We start from the raw sequence: 20,405 nt of genomic DNA on the forward strand, positions 1-20,405 counted from the left end.
CGCCTCCCTTGTCTGCAGGTTTGATGGTGAGGCTGGGATTGGAGCGGACGGAGCAGAGGGCTGCACGTTCTGCAGGGGAGAGGCTGGAGTGGGTGAGAGGGGTGGAGAGGTTGAGGCAATTGATATCTTGACAGCAGTTGGAGATGAACAGGTCGAGGGAGGGTAGGAGGCCTGGGGGTGGTGTCCAGGAGGAGGACTTGTGTTGGAGGCGGGTGAAAATGTCAGTGGAGGGAGGGTTAGGCTCAAGGTTAGAGAAGTAGGCGTGGAGGTGGAGGCAGTGAAAAAACTGCTTGATGTCCAAATGTGACTGGTATTCGTTGATGCGTGGGTGGAGAGGGACAAAGGTGAGCCCCTTACTGAGGACTGAGCGCTCAACCTCTGTCAGGGGGAGGTCTGGGGGGATGGTGAAAATGAATCATTTTCAGATCAGCAACTATAACCAGAAAAGTACCACAGAGTTCAATGCTGGAACTCAAATTTTGTAAACTCTATTCCTGACTTGGATAAAAGTAAATTTGTAGCTAAATATGTTGTTAATTCAACTACAGGTAGGGAAACAAGTTGTGAGGATTCAGAGTCTGCAAAGGGATAGGTTAAGTGAGTGGACAAAAAAAATCTGGCAAATGAATTATACTGTGGAATGATGTGAAGTTGTCCACTTTTGCACACAGAACAGAAAAACATAATATTATTTGAATGAGGAGAAATTGCAGAATGCTTGAGTGCAGATCAGGATATGAATTGGACATGAATCATGAAATGCCAGTATATAGGTACAGAAATTATTTATGAAGGCAAGCGAAATGTTAGCCTTTTTCACAATGGAGATGGAGTGTAAAAGTAAGGAAGTCTTGATGCAGCTATAAAAGGTGTAACAGCACATGGAATACCGTGTACAGCGTGATTCTCCTACAGTAAAAGAGGGATCAACTTGCATTGAAAGCAGTTCAGAAAAGATTCAGTAAATTGATTCCTGGGATTAAGGGTTGTCTTATGAAGAAAGGTTGAGTAGGGTAGACCAAACCTGTTGGAGAAGAATGAGATGTGATCTTATTAAAATGTATAAGATTCTGTGTATTGGGTATGAGCTATAGGGAAGATTTCCTCTCATGAGAGGATACAGAACTAGGAGACACAATTTAAAAGGGTTTACTAATTTACAACAGAGATGAGGAGGAATTTCCTCTCTTTGAGGGTCATTAGTCTTCGGAATTCATTTTCAGACAGCAGTGGAGGCCCAGTCACTGAAAATATTAAAATGTAAGAGGTTGGGAATTTTGCAGGGAATAACCCATGTCCTGATTCACCAAAGAATGTTTAGAATCCAAAAGGCAGAAGTTAAGAGTATGATGGAATACTCTCATTTGCCTGGATGCACTCAGCTCCAAAAACTTTCAAGAAGCTCAACACTAAATTCAAGCAGACAATCAGGAGACTGGAAGCAAGCCAGGCAGCATTTGGAATAAAAGAGATGTGAACATTTTGGGTATTACCTGCAATGTTGACTTCTCCTTCCCTCCAGATGCTGCCTGGCCTGCTGTGTTTCCAGTCTCCTGTTTGTCTACCTTGGATTCTAGCATTTGCAGCTTGTTTTGTCTCTAATAAAATTCAAGCACACTGTTTGATCCCTCATCCAGTACCTCAAACATTCACTATCACTAATGCAGAGGAACAACAGTGTGTACCATCTACACGGCACAGCAACTCACCTAGACTTCTTTCATAGATCTCTCCACACACACTACCTTACCATCTAGGAAGACCAGGGCAACAGATGCATGGGAACACCACTACCTACAGATTCCACTCCAAGCCACTCATCATCCTGACTCAGAGACACAGAGTATGTCATTGTTCTTTATCGCTGGATCCAAATCCTGGAACTCCCATCTCAGAGTTGTGTGTGTAACTACAGCACATGGATTACAACAATTCTTGATGGTGACATATCATTAGCTTTTTGATTGACAAGTGAAACAAGGGTGATGGAGGATAAGCAAGAAATTGGATCTAAATTTATTGATTGATAGATTTATTGTCATATGTACCAAAGTATAGTGAAAAGTTTTGTTTACCAGCAGTGCAGACAGATCATAATAAGCAAGGAGGCACAGATCAAAACGGCTTACACAGAGGTACAGGTTAAATTGCACAGGGAATACTCTAGGCAAGATCACATTAGCAAGATTAGTCATTATTTGAGGCTAGCGAGTCCATTCATCAGTCTAATAACGGCTGGGAAGAAACTGTTCCTGAACCTGCTTGTGCATGTGTTCAGGCTTCTGTATCTTCTGCCTGATGGCAGAGGTTGTAGGAGGTCATTACTGGGGTGCAATGGGTCATTGATGATGTTGGCAGCCTTTCAGCAGCAATGAGCCATGTAAATGGAGTCCGTGATGGAAGATTGGCTTCTGTGATGGTCTGTGCTATACAGAAACTTCTGCAGTTTCTTACAGCCCTGGGCAGAGCAGTTGCCATACCAGGCAAGATCCAAACAGATTAGCCATGATCTTATTGAATGGTGGAGTGGGCTTGGTGACATTCGTGATGGAAGGGTAGGAGGTGAATTTGGGGAAAGAGAGGTGAATGCCATTCCCTCACCCCTATTTATAACCTGGTGATTTGTGTAATAAATTTAAGATGTTTCACATTATACTAACATACCAAAACAATACATACAATTTTAGGGGAGATGTCAGAGGTAGGTTCTTCACACAGAGTGGTGGGCGTGTCGAATGCACTGCCAGCAGTGGTAGTGGAGTCAGAAACTTTAGGGGCTTTTAAGTGACTCTTGGGTAGGGCATGCAGGGTAGATTGATCGTAATAGGATAATTGGTCAGCACATCATACGCTGAAGGGCCTGTACTGTGCTGTACTGTTCTATGTTTTATACATTCTAAATAAAAATTATCCAATGCATTGCAAGATAATCAGGACAATTATTTCTGACCTTTTTTTTCAAAATAGAAGTAAATATAATCGTTCAGACATTGAAAAAGAAATTTATTTTGATCCTGGTGTAATATAAACAAACAAATCTTCCATAAATCTGTCAAAAGTGAATAAAAACTGTCGAGGCTGAAAATACTCAGGACGTCTGGTGTAATTTATGGAGAGAGAAACAGAAGTAACCTTGCAGATTTTGAACTTACATAAAGATCTATAGAATGGCTCATTTATATTACTCATACCTTTGAATCAGAAAGTTGGGGATTTAGTCGCCACTCTAAGTGATTTGAGCACTTTATCTAGGTTGTTGCTTCAGTGCTGTACTGGTAAGATCATATTGCACTGTTAGAGTTTCCACCTTTCAGTTGTGACATTAAACCACGGCTTAATGATTTGCCCCGTCAGCTCACATAAAATATCCCATAGCTCAAATTGAGAAGCTCTTACTGGCATCTGGACTACAATAACAGATAAGATCGCTAAAATTGGTCACCTGATCGTTGTTATTGTGAGACCTTAATGGGCTTTTAAAGCTGTATTTTCACACATATAAACAAGACTCTTTAAAAAAATATTTAATGTACTGTAAAGTGCTTTAATTTGTCCTGAGGTCACAAACTGCACTATTTTCTCACAAATCATTTCTTTACCTGGATTTTGTTTACACCAAGGAAAAGTCGCTGTAGTTTTACCAGTGGATATAGATTGTTAAGGTCACGCATCCTATTCTCCTCTAGGTGGAGCTCAATGAGCGAGGTTTGGCCCAAAAAGGAGTTCTCATGGATCATTCGGACTCTGTTTCGCTCCAATGATAATTCAACAAGGTACTGAAGGCGATCAAGCCCCTCAATCTGACTAATAAAATTGCCTATAATGTAAAGAATTACAATGACTCAAATTGTACATATACTGTACATATAAAAATAAGTACATCCACTTAACTAAAATTTTATTTCTTCAGAATCAAGGAGGTAGGATGGACCAAATTTAGTCAATATATTTCTCCAATTGATAAATTTTGATCAGGACATTTCAGATCATTTACACTCTTCTCTTGCAAGACCATGCAGCGAGTACAGAATTTTTACAGTTGTTCAAAAAGGAACTGGACAAGGGTAAAACATCATGAATTATGTAATGACAACAAAATGTGAGGCTGGATGAACACAGCAGGCCAAGCAGCATCTCAGGAGCACAAAAGCTGACGTTTCGGGCCTAGACCCTTCATCAGAGCCTCGGTCTAGGCCCGAAACGTCAGCTTTTGTGCTCCTGAGATGCTGCTTGGCCTGCTGTGTTCATCCAGCCTCACATTTTGTTGTCTTGGATTCTCCAGCATCTGCAGTTCCCTTTATCTATGAATTATGTAATGAACTAGTCTTATTTAATAGTGCAGACTCCTGGATCTTACTTGATTGTCTTTGCAAGATAAACTGAAATTTTCCAAGGTTGCATTACTGGCTGTCTGACAGAGATAGGAATAAGAGGAAGGTTGTGGATATGGTTGGACTTCAAAGATGATGCTTGCCCCAGGGATCACAGGAGATCCTGGCAATGGCAAATACTTCTGCCTGTGGTGAGTGGAAAAGACAAGTAGGGTACCATGGGACATAATGTATAGTAAATGAGGCAAATTTATGAACTTAGAGTGAGAAATCTCAATAGGCCTTGTGGAGAAAAACCCTCCACGAAACTTGCCAAATTGATAATAGTCAGTTTCTACTAAAATTCAGCCCATTGTCATAAGTTTATTTTAATTCATTTTGTGGGATGTGGTCATTGCTAGTTGGCCAGCATTTCTTACCCATCCCTAGTTGCCCTTGAGAAGGTGGTGGTGGTGAGCTGCCTTCTTGAACTGCCGCAGTCCTCCTACTGTGGGTTGACCCACAATGCCATTACGGAGGGAATTCTAGGTTTGGACCCAATGACAGTGAAGGAATGGTGATATATTTCCAAGTCAGGATAGTGAGTGGCTTGGAGGGGAGCTTGAAGGTGGTGGTGTTCCCTTATATGTGCTGCCCGTGACCTTCTAGATAAAAGTGGTCGTAGGTTTGGAAGGTGCTGTCTAAGGATCTTTGGCGAATTTCTGCAGTGCATCTTGTAGATGGTACGCATGGCTGCTACTGAGTGTCGGTGGTGGACGGAGTGGATGCGTGTGGATGTAGTGCCAAACAAGTGGGCTGCTTTGTCCTGGATAGTGTCAAGCTTCTTGATTGCTGTTGGGGCTACACCCAATGAGGCAAGTGGGGAGTATTCCATCACACTCCTGACTTGTGCCTTGCAGATGGTGGACAGGCTTTCAGGTATCAGGAAGTGACTTACTCGCTGCAGTATTCCTAGCCTCTGACCTGCTCTTGTAGCCACTATGTTTATGTAGTGAGTCCAGTTGAGCTTCTGATCAATGATAATGCCCAGAGTGTTGGCAGTGGGCGGGGTGAGGCGCGGTTAGTGATAGTAACACTGTTGAACGTCAAGGGGCAGTGGTTAGATTGTCTCTTATTTGTGATGGTCATAACCTGGTGTATGTGTTGTGCAAATGTTACTTGCCACTGGAAATTGGCCAGATCTCGTTGCATTTGGACATGGACAACTTCAGTATCTGAGGAGTCATGAACGGTGCTGAACATTGCGCAATCATTGGTTAACATCCCCGTTTCTGACCTTATGTTGGAGGGAAGGTCATCGATGAAGCAGCTGAAGATGGTCAGGTCTAGGACACTACACTGAGGAACTCCTACAGAGATGTCCTGGAACTGAGATGACTGACCTTCAACAACCATGATCATCTTCCTATGTGTCAGGTATGACTCTAACCACTGGAGAATTTGCCCCCTGATAACCATTCGTTCCAGTTTTGTTAGGGATCCTTGATGCCACACTCAGAGTAAATTGCTTAGGCTTTAGACTATGGAGACTCGAGCACCACATTTTGCCTTGAACAACATATTAATTATCTTAGGAAACCATGTAATGTCAGAGACAAAGATTTTATTATGTACTTTGCCAGATACTACAACTGCAGTTTCATGCTTCATCTGAAAATGTACAGAAGTAAATTTGTTTTCACTTTCATTTGTTGGTTAAGCATGCGTAGGTTACCACTTACCTTCTAAACACAATACTCGCAAATTTATGAGTCTATTTAACTGCAGCTGAACCAGGCTAGAGATGCCATTGTAGCCTAAGTGAAGTACTTCCAAGCTTTCCATAATGGGAGGAAGGTTTTCATAGCTTGCATCTCTGCTGTCAGAAGGGAAAGACAATGGTGAATCATGCAAGAAAATAATTTTTTGTTGAAAACTGTTATTTAAAAAGCAGTAATTGTGCACTTATATGGAACATAATTTTGGGGAACAAAAATAAAGAATATTTCTTAAATGGTGAAGGCTGGGACTTGTTTAACTTCAAAGGGACGTAGATGTCCAAGTTCAAGAGTCAGTGAAACTTAGTAAGTATAGCAAACAATTAAGAAGGCAAATAGGTCTATATTATAGCGAATGAGCATAGGTGTACAAATGTCTAACTGCAATTGCATTTAGCTTTGCTGAGACAAACAGCAAAGATTGAACACACTGGATCTATATTCTCTGGAGTTTAGAAGAATGAAAGATGACTTATTAAAACGTATAAACTTCTAGAATGTTTTCTATGTCTGAGTGCGGTTCTAGAACCACAGTACACAGTCTCAGAATAAGATGTAAACCCTTTACAGCTGGGATAAGGAGGAATTCTTTACTCAGGGAGTTGGAGAGGGGTGGTGGAGGGTTGGTGAATCTTAGGAACACCAACTTAGATGGCTGTGCAGGCTCTGTATTGAGTATTAGGTTTGTAGATTGCTACATTTTAAAAACACCAAAGAACATGTGTAAATGCAGGAAGATTAGATTAAAATACAAGATTGGTCATGATCTTATTGCAAGGTGGAGCAATCTTGAAGGTCTGAATCACCTGTTCTTAGGTGAAGTAAAAATGTTATTATAAGGGTAGATAAAAGCACCTAAACAGCAAGTTCCAGGATTGTTTAGTTCCATTAGTTTTTCTTATTCATTCACAGGATCTGGGCATCACTGGTTTTGCCAGCATTTAATATACATCTGAACTGCCCTTGAAAAGATGACATCAATCACTTTCTTTGAAATGACATGGCTTGCTAGATGATTCTGGGTCTAATTAAGTCTTCATTGTGGGTTTGGAGTTACACCTGAACTGGTCAGGACAAAGACATCAAAAAGGTAAATTAATAAACCAGATGGCTCATTTTACAACTCTTCACTCCTGATACTAGCATTTTATTCTAGAATTAACTAATTAACTGAACTTAAATTCCCCAGACGCTGTAGTGAGATGTTCAGTCATGTTTCCAGATGATAACACTGTTATTTAAGAAGGCAATCAGGGATAAACCAGGAAATTACAGGCTAACCAGTATAACCACAGTAGTGGGGAAAGTATTGGAAGCAATTCTGAAGACCAGAGTTAATGTGCACTTGGAGAGGCAGAGATTAATCAAGTCACTAAGTTTTTTTTATGGGGAAGTCATATCTGACCAACTTGATTGAAATTTTCAGAGGTAACCAGGTTGTAGATGAAGGCAATGCTTTCAACATAATAAACTTAGACTTCATCAAAGCTTTTGTTAAGATCCTGCACGGGAGAATGATAGTGAAGGTAACAGCCCATGGGATCCAAGGAAATTTGGTTAATTGGATCCAGAATTGATGAGTGACAGGAAGCAGATGATGATGATTTTGTGACTGGAAGCTACTTCAGCGAGTTTCTGTAGGAATCAGTGTTGGGGCCCTTGCTGTTTGTGGTATACAAATAATTTAGATTTGAATGTAGGTGATCAGTAAATTTGCAGATGATCCCAAAATTGGTGTGGTAGTAGTTCGGACGATAGCCTTAGATTACAGGACCGTACAAACAGGTTAGTCAGATGGACTGATCAGTCGCAAATGGATAAGAGTGAGGTGGCACCTAGGCAACACAAACAAGAAAGGGAATACATGATGAACATTAGGATACTGGGAAGCACAATGGATCAGAAGATCTTGGTGTGCATGTCCACTTAAGATAGCAATCAGTAGATAAAGTGGTTAAGAAGGCACGTGGAATACTTGCCTTTATGAGATGAGGTACAGAGTTTAAAGCAGGGAGGTTAAGTTGGAGCTCTATAAAATGTTAACTAGGCTACAGGTGGAGGATTGTGGGGGGGAGGCATGATTGAGTTTTTTTTAAAAAGTATGTTGGGCATAGGTAGGGTAGACAGGAAGAAACGTTTCTCTTGGTGGAGGTATCATTGTCCAGGGGGCATGGTTTTAAGGTAAGGGTCAGGAGGTTTTAAAGGGAATCAAGGGAAAAGGTTTTTACCCTCAGGGTGGTGGGATTTTAGAACTCACTTCCTGTAAGGATGGTAGAAACCATCATAACGTTTGTGAAGTATTTAGATATATAATTGTGATGCCAAGATTTACAAGACTGTGGGCCAAGTGCTGTAAAATGGGATTAGACAATCCGTTGGCTGCTTTTGACCTGCACAGACTCGATGGGTGAACAGTCTTTAAAATTATGCTCAAATCTTCCAATCAGAATGAGAAACCTTGTTTCTGATCCCAGTCAGACAAAAAATTTCACATCTTTTCTGATTTTCCTGAGCAATCTTCCGATGAAGATCTTTCAGCATTAATTCAGTGCAGGAATCCTCAGTGAGAGCAGCAAATACCATTTGCTCAGAACATAACCCTCCTTTTCACTGCCTTAGCTGATTTTCTTTGATTTATTAAAGGGTTTAAATATGCCAAAGTTCCTTTGAAGAGGTACGAAGGTAGGTGTATAAAGAGGTAGGGTAGATATGGCACGTGGTATGGCACGTGGATTAAGCAAGTGGTTAAAGGGTCAGATGGAGTAGGTAGGTTGGGGTCGAAGAGCGTGTCAGTCTGGTTTGGGGGGGTTGTTCAGGGAGTTGTGGTGGGAGTTGGGATGTCAATGAAAGTAACATTTTTTATTAATTTGCATTGTTTGCTAGACTAGCATTTATTGCCCATTCTAAATTGCGCAGACGATAGATAAGAGTCTGGAATTACATGGCAAAGATAGCCAATTTCCTTCACTAAAAATCATTAGTGAACCAGATTTGTTTGTACGACGATCAGCAGTGGTTTTATGGTTACCATTAGGTCAGCTCTTTATTCCAGACATTTAGTGAATTCAAATTTTACCATCTGCCATAGTGGGATTCAAACCCATGTCCCCAGAGCATTGGCCTAGGATTTTGCTAGCCTTGCTAGCCTAGTGACATTGCCACTACACCATTGCCTCTGGTCTATCCTCTCCCTCTTGAAGAAGGGCTTAACGTATGTTTGATGTTACTGACAGGAGAGAAGTGGAAAGTATTCAATCTTTTGTATGCTGAATAACAAGGAAAATAATCAGTAGACTATTTTGTATATGGCGATAAGAAATTGATTGTAATCATATACCTGTTGCTCCTGGAAAGTCCTGACTGTCCATAGCCACTGGATGAGACCTTCTGCTGAAGAATCTGTCTATTGGTCAAATGAAGTTGAGGCTTTTGTCTTGGTAAAATGGTCTCAATGTGGTTGTGGTTTAAGTAAAGCACCTTCATATTAAGCAAAAGATTAATTTTCTTTTACCATTTGTCAAGACTTCAGTTTTGTTGCTGTACTTAATTATCAGATTATTGTTCTTTCAGTCAGTCGCTAGGAGGTACAAAGAGAACCAAGGAATACGCTTGATAGTGATCAAAAATGTCTATGACTTGTATATCAATGAATAATAAAATCGGTTTCCCAGTTTATTTTCTGTGAAATGCACATTCCCATTGAAAAACATCACAAAAATGAGTGCAGACCTGCTCTATTGGGTCCTATTTTCGTAACTCTAGTATTTTAAGCGCTAACCTTGGGATTACAGAGTTGCCCCTGCAACTGTACTATAAGTAGACCTATGGATGAGAGACAGAGCTTCCTACCACGTTTTCCAAATGGATCATTGGCTGCCTGTTCCAATACAGGTGTGCCCACCCAGAAGGAAATGCCAGTACAACTTGGATATGACAGAACGTGGCCAAAATTGTCTTGAATATCTTAACATGGAGTTCCAGTTCAGACCACACTGTTGCTGTCATTTCCAACTTGTACCATTTTTAAAAAATTTATATTTTCTTCTGGGCAAGAAAATGGCTTTACAGTTGGTCTCTGAATGTCCAACTACAGTTTTCATAGTACCCCTGAACACGCCAAATATGATTAAAGACAGGGTAAACACAGCAGGGACATTCCTGATGACTGGTAAGTTCAGAACCAAGGGTCACAATCTAAGAATACAGAATAAGCCCCTTAGGACTGAGATAAACATAAATTTCTTCACACAGAGAGTGGTGAGCCTGTGGAATTCTCTATCATAGAAAGCAGTGAATATTTTAAACATTTTCAGAAAGGAGTTAGATATAGTTCTTACTGCTAAACCAATCAAAGGATAGGGAGAGAAAGCAGGAGCAGGGTTCTAGACCCATGATTACAATGGATGGCAAAGCAGGCTGTTGGGCTGAATGACCCATTCCCAATCCCATTTTCTATGTTGCTATGGTAAGAATCTTTTTTCTAAAACCGTCCCTGCTTCCTGGGGATTTGTTTTATCAGTAGCAAGAAAGTACAAATTCTAGATGTTTACTACACAACTGTTATTTCCATTTGATCAATGTTATGTCTGACTGGAGAGCAGCGCCACAGACCATTTTAATTGCTCAAGATAGGAAATTCTGGCAACTGTGGGGCTGGGCAGTCTGCTAGAAAAAACACACCTTGGGTATTCTCTAGAAAACAGCTAAAATGATCAGTAGTATAAGCACATGAATATGATTAAAGGTTGGATATTTATTGCACCAGCCTATGAAATTTGATTAGCGCCTACTTACCATTTAAAAAGTCATACAGTATAGAAGAGTCCCTTTGGCCCAGTGACCCATCTACACTAATCCATTTTCCAGCATTTGGCCCATTGCTTTGAATGTTATGACATTATAAGTGTTCAAATGCTGCAACAACATGTTCTAACTTCATGTATATGTTGAGCAATCCAGTGTAATGACAGTTGCGGTAAATATAGCTAAACACATAAAGAACTCGAAGTCATTAATGTACTAGCGAGTTTTGAGAAGATTTGTAGGTCAGGTTGAGTTTCTGGATGTGAGTTTGCTCACTGAGCTGGAAGGTTAGTTTTCAGACGTTTCGTCACCATTCTAGGTAACATCATCAGTGAGCCTCCGATGAAGCTTCATCGGAGGCTCACTGATGATGTTACCTAGAATGGTGACGAAATGTCTGAAAACTAACCTTCCAGCTCAGCGAGCAAACTCACATCCAGTCATTTATGTAGCTTTATATAAATAAATGTACAGACCCTAACATGGATAATGAGGAAAAGAAAGTGACTGGGTAGTACATTAACATCACTACTATGTAATAAATTATCTAAATAGAGAAAAAAATTTTTTTAGAAAACTCACTTTGACACGAGGGAGATAGACAAGACCACTGAAGGATGTAAGATTATTGCGTTCCAAATTGATTCTTTGTAAACGGCCAAATTTCTCAGAAGGTCCAAGATCTACAGATCTGTCAAGATGTATATATAAGTGACATTAAATAATGATATTTATGCATTTGTGTTGCAACTGCTGCTACATTTTAACTTTTTAATTGAATCTTTGTATTTCTTGATATTTGCATAAAATGATCCAAAAATTACATCAAAATTACAAAAGCCTTTTTATCCAATTAATTCATGTTGGTGTTAATGGTCCTTTGCTAATCTCATGCACCCATCTTGTTTCCATTTTCTTTTAACCTCATTTTCTTCAACACATGAAAATAACTAATTCAGTGTTATAGTAATAGTTGACGCTTGAAGGGTGAATGCTGTAAGACTTCAGATCAACCAATTTCCTCGATTTAACTATATGTTAAACCTCCTTCTGAGTGTTCATGATTTTTTAAGTCATAATTATTTGTAGTCGTAATAATGAGTGTCAGTTTTATTACTGTTTTGTAATAGCATTTGTACTTGTACGCTCAATTGTAGAGGGCTGTTGACAACATTGTTCACAGTGGACAGATAAAGTGATGTTGAAGAGTGGAGGGCAACTTTATAGCTGGACAAGAAGTAAAACAACATCTTTTTCTGATTTGAACACTTGCAAAAACCTGATATTTTTCATTTGGGCCAGGTAAAATAAAAGCTAATACTATTTACCTTTAAGAAGGCTTTAGATAAAAAGTACTGAAGTTGTTTGTTCTAGTCAGAAAAGAATATCGTGAAATCTAGTTTAGAAGCAATATACCTTTTTTTTTGCAATCTTGTACATTGCCTACTAATTTAAGTGCACAGTGCCTTTTTTCTGCACTTTTTTTTGCATTGTTGTACATCTACTGCCAAGTTCTACCTTCAAGGGTATAATTTTTGCACAACAAGTCCAGTAATCTCTGGATTGCTGTACAGCCTAGCACCTTAGACAAGTATTAGTTCAGAATCTTACTTCAGCAAAGGTAGCAAGATCATTGAACCTCTAAGCATTAAACTGCCGACTGGCCACCTGTTTTCAACATTCCACTGCCAACAGCCCTTCAAATTTCTAGACTAACCTCACTTTCATATAGTATCTGAAAATCTTCTAGTCTCATAACAGTTGTTTTAGGTATGTCTGAATTGATATTGGCAGATTATCTTGTCGACCAACAAATGTTTGTCACTCCTTTAAGAGGCATGAACTGTATTTAGAGGGAATCATAGGCAAATTATTTTCAGACTCCATTCAGGCAAGTTACCAATGAACTGTGTAAGAAGCATTGGCAGCCTGTCAATTCAATGTTAATGATACATGAAACCTATTTTTTTTACTTAATGGTGCTAATGTGTTCAGTTGCAGGTTGAGTATGGTGTCATGTCTGAACTTCAAAATGTCTGATGTATCATTGACGAGGGGGCAAACTGAAGCCTTTCATTTTTGGGCATTAGGAAAGAATTATTGGTCTGGGAGTAGAGATTTACCAAAGCGATGGCATTTCCACAGTTAATTTTAAAAGACAGATGACACAAACTTGAACTTATTCTCTGGAAGGTAGATGATTGAGGGATCAATTGATCAAAGTTTTCAAAATATTAAAGAAAACAAAGTGGATTAAAATATAAAAGGTACCTACAGGTTCTTCTTGTTGTTGTACAAGTAGAATAGATTAGGCGAAACTACTGTGACAAGTTGGAGATTCTAGGATTAGAAGGTGCTGTTCAAATATTAGAGCTGTGCCTTTCAGCAATAAATTAAAACATATTTCTTTATGTAAAGCACAATAAAAATTTGGAACTCACTATCGCAAGTGGCAATTGATGGTAATTTTAAAATTAATAATTGATTTGAAATGGATATATTTTTGGTAGCCAAAGGTAACACAAAGGGACATAAAACAAAGCCAATTGTATAGAGTCGGGTCACAGATCAACCATAATCTTTGTGAATGAGTTTGTAGCGATTGGAATGAGGGCCAGGTGGATCTCATTGACTAAAGGACTCTTGATTGGGGTTGTTAACCTGGACCAATCAGGGAGTCCTGACTAACAGATATAAACAGGAGATTCGGAAGGCCTCCTCACTCTCGAGACTAGCTTTCAGCTGGTTGGTCAGAGCCCATGTATTGTGCAAATGTAAATAAAGGGTGACTTGATACAGAATACTGGCATCTGCAGTCATTTCAGTTTTACCTGCTAAATCACCAACTACTACTCCTCTATTCCTATTATAACGGACTGATGGATTCACACGGCTTTCCTCATATTTGGATTGTCTGGCTTTTCATGAAAAGGTGGTGGGGGCAGAGTCCTCTGGTATTGTTAAGGCAAAGATGGGCAGATTTGTGTTAAGAGGATGAAAGGTTATCAGGAGTATACCAGTTGGAGGTTACAATCAGAGGTGCCATGATCTTGTTGAATGGCACAACAGGCTCAAGAAAATGAATGATCTATTCGTTCTTCATTCACATGCCTTGATGATGCAGGTAGTTCTCTGATAACACATTCGTTGCATTCTTGTGTGACCTCATGCTACAGAACATCATGTTATAGCCAAATTGCTATATTTGTGTTATCCAGACAGCATCCACAATTCATAAATCATGTTACAGCCAATTCGCTTAATGAAACACATGTTACAGCAGAAATACCTGTACTTGGATCAGGAGCTGTTTAAACCCATATATGAGATTTCAACTACCTCTAGTTCCAACATGCTACACAAAGACTGTAGTACATCAATTAGAGACAGGGACATACTGTTTAGAGTGAAACACTTGAAACCTTTATTTTTGTTTTGCTGGGTCAAAAGCCTGGAACTCCCTTCCTAACAGAACTGTGGGCATACCTGCACTACAGGGAATGCAGTGATTCAAGGTGGCTACTCACCACCACTTTGTGAAGGACATTTAACATAGAACATAGAAAAGTACAGCACAGTACAGGCCCTTCGGCCCACGGTGTTGTTGCATGGAATATTGCTAATCCAAAAATAAAATAACCTAACCTACATTCCCCACAATTCACTGTTGTCCATGTGCATGTCCAGCAGTCACTTAAATGTCAATAATGACTCTGCTTCCACCACTAGTAAACTATTTCATGTGCTCACAACTCTCTGAGTGAAGAATATCCCTCTGACGTCTCTTCTATACCTTCCTCCTAACACCTTAAAACTATGACCCCTCGTGGCAGTCAATCCTGCCCTGGGGAAAAGTCTCTGGCTATCGACTCTATCCACGTACACCTCGATCAGGTCACCTCTCTTCCGCCTTCTCTCCAGAGAGAAAAGTCCGAGCTCAGTCAACCTCTCCTCATAAGACAAGCCCTGCAGTCCAGGCAGCATCCTGGTAAACCTCCTTTGCACCCTTTCCAAAGCCTCCACATCTTTCCTATAATAGGGTGACCAGAACTGGACACAATATTCCAAGTGTGGTCTCACCAGGGTTTTGTAGAGCTGCAGCATAACCTCGCGGCTCATAAACTCGATCCCCGAATTAATGAAAACCAAAACACCATATGCTTTCTTAACAGTCTTATCCACCCGGGTGGCAACTTTGAGGGAGCTATGCACTTGAACACCAAGATCCCGCTGTTCCTTCACACTGCCGAGAATCCTGCCTTAAATCCTATATTCAGCATTTAAGGTTGACCTTCCAAAATGCATCACTTCGTATTTATCCAGGTTGAACTCCATCTGCCATTTCTCAGCCCAGCTCTGCATTCTGCCAATGTCTCGCTGAAGCCTGCAATAGCCCTCGATACTATCAACGGCACCTCCAACCTTTGTGTCATCAGCAAACATACTAACCCACCCCTCAACCTCCTCATCCAAGTCATTTATAAAAACTACAAAGAGCAGAGGCCCAAGAACAGAGCCCTGCGGGACACCACTCAGCACTGACCTCCAGGCAGAATATGAACCATCTATAACCACTCTCTACCTCCTGTCAGCCAACCAATTCTGAATCCAGACAGCCAAATCACCCTGTATCCCATACCTCCTGACTTTATGAATGAGCCTGCCGTGGGGAACATTATCAAATGCCTTGCTGAAGTCCATGTACACCACATCCACTGCTCGACCCTCGTAAACCTGTCTCATGACTTCCTCAAAGAACTCAATAAGATTTGTAAGGCATGACCTGCCCCTCACAAAGCCATGCTGACTCCGTTTAATCATGCTATGCTTTTCCAAATAGTCATAAATCCTATCCCTCAGAATTCTTCCCAAAACCTTGCTGACCACAGACGTAAGACTGACTGGTCTGTAATTTCCAGGGATTTCCCTATTCCCTTTCTTGAAAAGAGGAACAACATTTGCATCCCTCCAATCTTCCGATACGACTCCCGTGGAGAGCGAGGAAGCAAAGATCTTTGCCAGCGGCTGAGCAACCTCCTTTCTCGCTTCCCGGGGCAACCTAGGATAAATCTGGTCTGGCCCTGGGGACTTATCAATCTTAATGTTTGACAAAATTTCCAGCACATCAACTTCCTCAATCTTGATCTGTTGAAGCCTGTTTTCCTGCTCCTCAAAGTTCTCATTCACAACAAGGTCTCTTTCCTTAGTGAAAACCGAAGCAAAAAACTCATTTCGGGCTTCCCCTATCTGCTCAGACTCCACACACAAGTTCCCTACGCTATCACTGATCGGCCCTACCTTCTCCCTGATCATTCTCTTATTCCTCACGTATGAGTAAAATGCCTTCAGGTTCTCTATAATCCTTCCTGCCAAGCCTTTATCGCGCCCCCTCCTGGCCCTCCTCAGTCCACTTTTGAGCTCCTTCTGAGCAAGCCTGTAATCCTGTAAAGCTGTGCTAGATCCTTGCTTCCTCCACCTTATGTATGCTGCCTTTTTCTTTTTGACAAGAAGCACCTCTGTACCCGTCATCCAAGGCTCCTTGATCTTACCCCTTCTTACCTATCTCAGAGGAACAAATTTATACATCACTTGCAACAACTGCTCCTTAAACAGCCTCCACATGTTTGCTGTGTCCTTTCTGTGGAACAATTGCTCCCAATCTGTACTTCCCAACTCCTGCCTGATAGCATCTTAGTTTCATTTACCCCAGTTAAATATCTTCCCCTGGTAACTGCTCCTTTCCCTTTTCATGGCTCTGGTAAATGTGAGGCTGTTGTGGTCACTGTCGCCAAAGTGTTCTCCCACCACGAGATCTGACACCTGTCCTGGCTCATTGCCGAGCACCAAATCCAAAATGGCTTCCCCCCTCGTCGGCCTGTACTCATACTGAGTAAGGAAACCCTCCTGAACACACCTGACAAAAACGGCTCCATCCAAACCATCCACACTAAGGAGGTTCCAATCTATATTGGGAAAGTTGAAGTCACACATAACAACAACCCTGCTACGTTTGCACTTTTCAACAATCTGCCGGCCAATGAGTTCTTCGATCTCCCTACTGCTATTTGGGGGTCTGTAGAAAACCCCCAGTGACTGCTCCCTTGCTGTTCCTAACTTCCACCCATACTGACTCAGTCGCCAAAGCTTTCTCAGCAACCTCAGCCCATACCACATCGGTAGACGAGCCCTCATCAAAGGTTCTTTCAGCTGCCGTTAAACAGTCCTTGACCAACCAAGCTACATCTCCCCCTCTTTTATCACCTTCCCTGACCTTAATGAAAGATCTAAGCCCTGGAACCTGCAACATCCATTCCTGACCCTGCTCTATCCATGTCTCTGAAATGGCCACAACATCGAAGTCCCAGGTACCTATCCAAGCTGCAAGCTCACCTACCTTATGCCGGATACTCCTGGCATTAAAGTAGACACACTTCCATCCAGCTTGCTGTCTGCCAGCACACTCCTGTGACAATGAGGTCCTGACCATGTCCTCCTGTTTACTAGGACTACACCTCAGTTTCCCATCCCCCTTCTGAGCTAGTTTAAATCCAACCGAATAGCACTAGCAAATTTCCCACCCAGGATATTAGTGCCCCTCTGGTTCAAGTGGAGACCGTCATGTTGTAGAGGTCCTACCTTCCCCAGAATGAGCCCCAATTGTCCATGTACCTGAAGCCCTCCCTCCTGCACCATCCCTGCATCCACGTGTTCAGCTTTAAAAGCTGGCAAGGCCAGTAATGCCCACGTGCCATGAAAAAATAAAAATGTTTCATACATTTTAGCAATAAAACTTTCAGTTTGGATAGTAAATTATTAAGCATAAGATAAAGAAGAATGAAACCTTGGTCTGAGTAACTCAGTGAGGTCAAGCAGGTAAGGGGGAAAGGGGGAGGGTAGGGAGGAGTGGAAGGAAAAAGATGGGAAAGGATGGAGAGGGCACTGCGGCAGGTTGGGAAAGAGGTGGGGGTGTAAATCAAAAACTGTAAATCTCCTGTGTATTCTATTTACTTTACAGTTAAAACAAACCTCGAGAATAATTTGCAGAATTTACCACCAGTATAGAGACAGGGCAGGGAAGCATGTTAAATCACAAGGCAGTAATTGGAGCTTTACCTGCAATGGCGGTCTTCTGCCAGGTAGGGAAATTACTGGTTAACTTTTCAGTGGAGTAAAGAGTGTCCTTCCCAGTCATTGAGTCATACAGCACGGAAACAGGCATTTCATTCCAACTCGTCCATGCCAACCAAGTTTCCCAAAATAAACTATTCCTATTTTCCTGTTTTTTGGCCCGTATCCCTCTGAACTTTTCCAATTCATGTACCTGTCCAAATGTCTTTTAAATGTCATAACTGTACCTGCATCTACCACTTCCACTAAGAGGTCATTCCACGTATAAACCACCCATGGTGTAAAAAAGTTGTTCCTGAGGTCCCTTTTAAATTTTTTTCCTCTCATTTAAAAAATATGCCCTCTAATTTTGAACTCCCCTACCCTAGGGAAAATACCTTTGCCATTCATCTTATCTCTGGCCCTCATGATTTTATAAACTTCTATAAAGTAACCACGCAACCTCCTATGTTCCAGTGAAAAAAGTCCCAGCCTTTCCAGCCTCTCGTTATAACTCAAACACTCTAGTTGTGCTAACATTCTCGTAGATTGTTTCTGCACCCTCTCTAATTTAATAATATCCTTTCTTCAGCAGGGCCAACTGAACAGAAGTCAGTACTCCTAAAGTGCCCTCACCAACATCCCATACAACTGCAACATGACGTCCCAACTCTTATGCTCAATGATATGAACATGCCAAAGGCCTTCTTTCAGGCTCACTTTGGTCCTTAGACAACTATTTCAATCAGCAATAGGGCCTATCCCCACTATTTTAGCTCACAGCCGTCTGTCAGATAGGACACAGTGGTCCCATGCTCTAATTATCAGGTTGGATGGATGTATGACACCCTCATCCTCCAGGTGCAGTGTCCACACCACTTGTTATAGTGTTGAGTTGTTAGCACTTCAATTCACTGGCAACTTTTGGGGTGAATAATCAATTAATTATATGCCATTCTTACAATCTATTCTTGAATCCTGCAGAGCATCAAAATGAGTTGGCCCTCTCATTTTTTCTCAGGCTTTTGGCAATGCCCAGCTTGAGAACAAAATTCTGCCCTTTATCTTTAATGTTATCCTTTCCAGCCAGCAAAAGCAATTTAAAAGTGTCAACCAGATTCCAAATAAACCATAAACTAAGTACATAATTTATGCAATTGCTTTGTGACAATTCTCCCATTCATCACTTTTGGCTAGTACCAGTAGAGAATGTTCAAAACTTGATGCATTAAATAACTTGACTTAAAAGAAAACTGTGGTATAAATTTAATGTTGACCTACCACAAGAAAGATTTAAGCAAGTCAAAGAGAAAGCACTCTGCTTTGACCCAAAGGTTCACATTACGATTATTATACTTTACCTGATTGCAGATTCGGGCATGTCCAACTTTAAAATTTCTGAAAAGTTTGAATGCCCCAGTCTCTCTGTAACCATGTCAGCAGTTAATCTACCACCAAACACATCTTTTGCATTTTCAGATTCTGCTGGTTCCTGCAATCAAATGCAAAACATGAGATTTTATAAGGCCCTAACTCTTTTCAGGCATGATACTAAAATATAAAATGCACCTGCAAATTAATTTTAATTGTGTTTTATCACAGATCTCTCAGAAATTGTTCTAGCAACATAAGCTTTTATATGTACTGTATTTTGTTGCCTGCAGTCATGGATGATAGTGGCTCCAACTTCTTTTCCATCACATTGCTGACAAGGAATCTCTCCTGCGTTAATTGTGCGTCATCAGCATGTATTGAAGGATTTGCCGATTGATAATCAAACTGTTTGGCCAGGTTATGAACATACTTTGCTCGGTGATTAAATATTGGGTAGTAAATGAACCTAGGGCTTCTGACTCAGAGGCAGGGACACTACGTGTGTGGCACAAGATGTCCATAATTTACAAGTATACACAAATGGGTCCAGAAAGTTTATTGTACCTGCATTCCTGGTCTCACTTCCATGGTCAATTGTCATTTGATTCAAGTGAAAAGTGTTGGAAGAGAGTACTGATCCTGCTGTGTGCAAGGGGTTGTGGCAATTCTAAACAGTGGAATTCCTGTATCAGAAACTGTCGTTGGATATAAATTGGATGCAAATTTTGAATTTTTTCAATAATAGTAGAAATGAGCTGTTATGCTGATTGTTTTACACCCTGGGAAATTTGAGATTATTTTTGTTAGAAGCACATTTTCAACTAAAGGCAGCAAGATTTTTTAAACAAAAAGTGAAAAGTAAAAATGTGGATTAAAAGCCAATGAGCCAGACTTTGAAGCTGCCTTCTGAAAGGCTAAACAATAACCTGCCTCAGTAATTGTACAACACTTCATACCTGTGGCAGGCACCAAGGAATCCCTGCTTCTTGGGTTTGACAAACGCACTTACTTTTGACAGTGATACAACAATGCT

The 20,405-nt window shown here is 40.8% G+C and overlaps 1 protein-coding gene across 1 annotated transcript in view; it reads right to left on the reverse strand.

Annotated features, from left to right (window-relative positions):
• The window catches only part of lrrc9 (leucine rich repeat containing 9), a 187,430-nt gene that overhangs the window by 21,945 nt on the left and 145,080 nt on the right, over positions 1-20,405 (reverse strand). The window contains exons 24-28 of the mRNA XM_048538501.2: positions 19,360-19,490; positions 11,474-11,582; positions 9,426-9,565; positions 6,053-6,189; positions 3,600-3,817 (exon numbers count right to left, since the gene is read on the reverse strand). Coding sequence (XP_048394458.1) covers positions 3,600-3,817; positions 6,053-6,189; positions 9,426-9,565; positions 11,474-11,582; positions 19,360-19,490 — 735 coding nt within the window. The remainder of the gene's footprint in view (positions 1-3,599; positions 3,818-6,052; positions 6,190-9,425; positions 9,566-11,473; positions 11,583-19,359; positions 19,491-20,405) is intronic.

The sequence above is a fragment of the Stegostoma tigrinum genome, chromosome 10 (assembly GCF_030684315.1).
Source record: "Stegostoma tigrinum isolate sSteTig4 chromosome 10, sSteTig4.hap1, whole genome shotgun sequence".
Classification (NCBI taxonomy): Eukaryota; Metazoa; Chordata; class Chondrichthyes; order Orectolobiformes; family Stegostomatidae; genus Stegostoma; species Stegostoma tigrinum.